Raw genomic sequence first — 4899 nt, forward strand, 5'->3', positions numbered from 1 at the left:
ATTTTACTTGTCTTTTTTCATTAATCAAGGCAAGATAATTTTTTTTTCATGTTTTACCCTTTGCATTAATTACTTTTTCTTCAAATTAAATTATAAACTTCATTTAATAGGAGTACTATAGTAAATTAAGCATATTATTAATTATTTTTCTTAATCATTGTGTCATTTTAATTTGAGACGGATAATTTGATAGGGAGTGAGTACTAATAAATAAAGATTTGTATAGGAGGAAGATGCTCACTTCCCAAATGTCTAGAAGTCTAGAACCTTCCACCTAAACAATTTTTTATTTGTATCAGCATTTCTTATTATTTCTTTAGTAAGTGAGGAGGTGGAATTGCTGATTCTTCTTTCTATTAATAGCCTTTTAGCACTTACTTTCAAAGCCTCTTTTATCCATGGTGTCCAAAACCGTTTATTCACTAAAACAACTCAACTTCTTAACGGCATAAACTACCTCCCCCAAAGAAGAAACTTTCCATTTCCAAACTCCAAGTTGCCTTTCTTGATCATCTCCTTATTTTTCTTCCTAAAAATACAATCATCAATTTTTTTCTTGTTAACTATTTTTGTGGTGCGAGTGTTGTAATCTTGATGATGAATAATAATCCATTGTATTCGGTGAAAGAGGAGTACCCGGGGTCAAGTTCAGGAGGTGATGGGGGTGAGCCCCCACCTCCTACTATGATGACACCACAGCCAATGGAGGGGCTTCATGACATTGGTCCACCACCATTCCTCACAAAGACATATGAAATGGTGGATGATTCAACTATTGATCATATTGTTTCTTGGAACAGAGGAGGTCAAAGCTTTGTTGTCTGGGATCCTCACGCCTTCTCCACTATGCTACTTCCTAGATTCTTCAAACACAACAACTTCTCCAGCTTTGTCAGACAGCTAAATACTTATGTAAGTAATTTTACCTTCTCTAATGCAGTTTTTCTTTTCAAATGGGAAATTTGTTTCTTTTACATAGTCCTGATTGCTAAATCTTTGTGAACACACTAGTGAACAAGGCTATTAGTAGGAAGGAAAATCTCAACAAATAAATTCTCACTTTTAACTCTTAATGTGATATATGTATGCAACTTACCTTTTAAGAATTGTGTTGTTAATTTCAGACTGAATTAAGATATTCAAAAAAGATCCTCTCTGATCTGGATGTTCCTCTGATGATTCCCTCAAGTTCGGCTGGTCGGTATAACGTATTAAAATATTTTTGGTCCTGTAGTTGCACGGACCCCCCAAAAAAAGAAAAAGGAAAGATAAGATAGCTCTTGGAAATTGGAGGATGATACTGAGCTGTAGATGGAATTTGATTATTGCAGGGATTTAGAAAGATTGATCCAGAGAGATGGGAATTTGCAAACGAGGCATTTCTAAAGGGAAACAAGCAGCTTCTAAGGAACATCAAGAGGCGAAAAACACCTAATTCTGAGTCTTTGCCTACGGCACAAGCACTTGGCCCTTGTGTTGAATTGGGAAGATTTGGATTTGATGGAGAAGTTGATCGATTGAGGCGCGACAAGCATGTTTTGATGATGGAACTAGTGAAGCTTAGACAGAACCAACAAAACACTCGAGCTTACCTTCGATCATTGGAGCTAAGGTTACAAGGAACAGAGAGGAAGCAACAACAAATGATGAATTTCTTAGCAAGAGCTATGCAAAATCCCGAGTTCATCCAACAGATAATCCAGCAGAAAGGGAAAAGAAAAGAAATAGAAGAGGCTATAACTAAAAAAAGGCAACGACCTATTGATCAAGGCTCTAGTAGCAGTACATTACATGTAGGAGGATCTAGCCATTCCATCAAATCAGAACCTTTGGAATTCGGAGAGACTAGTGGATTCCAAGTGTCTGAACTTGAAGCACTTGCATTGGAAATGCAGGGATTCGGTAGAGCAAGAAGGGATCAACAGGAAGACATGACAGAAAGGCTCGAACAATTTGGCTACACAGATAAAGAACTCGATGCGGGGTTTTGGGAAGAGCTATTTAACGAAGAGGATGTGTCTGAAAATGAAGACGGTGAAGAGGAAGGCGTAAATGTTTTGGCAGAGAGGTTAGGGTTCATGGATTCGAGCCCTTAGTAAAAGCCCCAAAGTAGTTTCATCTCTGCTTTTTCAAGAACTCATTCAACAGCTGGACCTTAGCATCCAAACTAGTAAAAACCAATAATATTTAATCTTGTATGGGCCTGCATTGGGTTATTTACTATTACCAGTTAACTTACGTTTCTTGATTCTGTGTAGTGAGTTCTCAAGTGTTGAACGACAAATGAAGAAAGCAGCTAGAGATTGATGACCAGCTAATCGTTGGTAGTGTTTCTTTTGGAACCAATATTCGAGTCCCTTTCTGTGTATCTTTAGGCATTTCTTAGCAATAACATTATAAGGACTGTAAACTTTATTTTAATTTTATTGACAGGATAGATTCATAAAGCACTCAAGAGTCAAGTCTGAAAATCCCCTTCTTGTTTTTTCTGGTTACTTTTTATATTTTCAGCTATTGGTTTCCTTTCAGCACTTTCGTTACATCTCTGCGACTCTGCCTCTTATTCTTGTTTTAATCTGGCTCCAAACGCAGGCATAGGTTATGCAGATTTTGACCAAGTTTATGGTCTCTGAAGGTTACTCTAATTATATTTTGATGCGAGATAACATTATCATTAAGTAATCCTTATGTTCCAATTTATATGACACTTTCACTAATTTAAGTTTGACGATATAAAATCTTCAGAGTTTATTGTTATAAATTTATATACTATTTGAAAACTATGTAAAAAAAGTACTTTAAGTTATAAAATTGACAATTCAAAATATTTAAAAAATATATGAAAAAAAATTTGTTAAAGATGGGCATGTTTGAATCTCAAAATCAGAAGGATACCACATAAATTGAGATGTGGAAATAACAAAGATTTTTTTTGGTGCGTGGGGTTTTTAGGTTGTTGTCTTTATGCTGCAGCAGTTACAAATAGAAATTCGAGCTACCCCAGAATCGAGATTTTACCACAAGTGGCGGTTGCAACTGTTTTGCTTGGCAAAGATTTTGTTTGGCAGTTGGTATCCCTGGCTCCATTTGTGAGAAATGAATTCTGCTCATGTTCCATTAAAAAAAGGATCTGTTTTTTTTATCTGGCTTTGTATTAGCTACCCTACTAGATTTTTCCTTGTTTTTGTCAGTTGTTTTCAACCTGCCGTACAAGTTGTTAGGTGAGGGGAAGAACAGATGTGGACTACAATTGATTCTTCAAATGGCTGAATGAGACGCAGCAAAGGCTAATTTATGATTTAGGACCTAATGGGTCCAGAATGTGCATAATCTTATGAGTGTGTCTTGTTTGATTTGTTTCGTTTCATATGTTCATAGTTTGAAGTGTCTAGTGAATTAATTGAAAGACATAATATACAAACATGTCTTTTAACTTGGATTTAGGGCGTTTAGGTATTAGGTATTTTGGGGAATATCTTTTTCTTCATGCGTTGAAGCAAAAAACTCTCTCTTGTCTACAACAAATATTTTGCTTATTTATTAAAAAACAAGTACATATTTTAATGGAAGAATCTATGGAGGAACAAAACTTAGAATTATCAAACCGACCAGAACAGGTATATTCATTTACAGTTATGAATAGCTAAATTCATAAATTTCTAACAATCATGATATGATAAAATAAGTTCATGTTAGTTACCTTATAGTAGAATTATTCGAAGAATAACATGCTAAGAAGTTTATTAGCAAAGTGGAAACGGAGAAAAATCCCTAAGAATTATGTCATCCTAAAGGTGAAACTAATGAGGCAAGAAGCCATGGTGGGGAGTAGCCAGAGTAGAGGCGCTGTTTAAGGGAAAAGTATCTGGATTACCATGTTAATAGTGACCGATGAACATGTTATTTAAGAATAATCTAGTATATAGTAATTTAAAATGATCATATTTTGTTATGTATATGATTGGAAGGAATATTTTGATAATAGCATTTTATGAAAAATGAATAATTATTTATCTGACGAAATGGTAGATAAATTTAAAATACTTATTTTGTATGTGCTTAAGTGTCACGCCTCAAATCCTATTGGGGCGGACTGGCACCCGTAATCAAGGAGGCCCGGGAGAACCAGCTTATAACCTTATACTTTCCATGCATACCTCTATGACAACCCAAAATTCGGACAGCATCTTGTCGCATATAAAAGGAAATAATCACATGTATAAGCTCGAGCACACATATATATGAATATACAATACTTGGCCATTGGAGCCATCACGTCTATTAACAAAACACCACCTTGACTGTACATTAGGTCTACAAAGCCTCTAGATAATACACAGAGTTTAACTAAGGTCGGGACACACCCCTCCATATAACTAACTTCTATACAATACCAAAAATGACTGGATATGACACGGAAAACCTCGAAGCAAACTGGAGCTCACCAAAAGCAGCTGGATATCCTGGCTCCTACTTGTGCGGTGTATGAGCTGAGGTACCTGTGCCTGCAGCATGAAATGTATGTCCCCCGTGGGGACGTCAGTACAAAATATGTACTGACTATGTAAAGCTGTAGATAATCACATATGATATAGGAGCTCAATAGAAATCAGAAACAAGTGAATAAATTGTAATAGGAGTGGACCACACTTACTAGAACTTGTGACAACCTGTACATTGTATTTATTCAATCACTTTACCTTTGTTCTTATCATCTTTGTAATCATTACTATACTGTACTGTGACCATTATGCTGCCTCCAGTACATATCAGCTGGGATCGACCCATGATAGGCTTATGCCCCTGGGATACCACCCATAAACACATAAATAGGGATCGACCCATGATAGGCTTATGCCCCTGGGATACCACCCGATAAGAGAGAACTTTCATCACTTA

General features: G+C 36.0%; 1 protein-coding gene across 1 annotated transcript; it reads left to right on the plus strand.

Moving 5' to 3' along the window:
- The first annotated feature begins 594 nt into the window (after window positions 1–594).
- LOC107863805 (heat stress transcription factor A-7a-like) lies at window positions 595–2096 on the plus strand. The gene is made up of 2 exons (NM_001324875.1): window positions 595–912; window positions 1332–2096. Exons 1-2 carry the CDS (start codon window positions 595–597, stop codon window positions 2094–2096), a joined length of 1083 nt encoding a protein of 360 aa, NP_001311804.1.
- Window positions 2097–4899: the final 2803 nt, after the last annotated feature.

Source organism: Capsicum annuum, chromosome 3 (assembly GCF_002878395.1).
Source record: "Capsicum annuum cultivar UCD-10X-F1 chromosome 3, UCD10Xv1.1, whole genome shotgun sequence".
In the NCBI taxonomy this organism is placed as follows: Eukaryota; Viridiplantae; Streptophyta; class Magnoliopsida; order Solanales; family Solanaceae; genus Capsicum; species Capsicum annuum.

Bases quoted from the DNA above. Each gene is read 5' to 3' on its own strand.
- LOC107863805 (NM_001324875.1), top strand. From the start codon at position 595: ATGATGAATAATAATCCATTGTATTCGGTGAAAGAGGAGTACCCGGGG. The intron at 913-1,331 runs GTAAGTAATTTT...TGATTATTGCAG, and splicing joins TCAGACAGCTAAATACTTAT to GGATTTAGAAAGATTGATCC.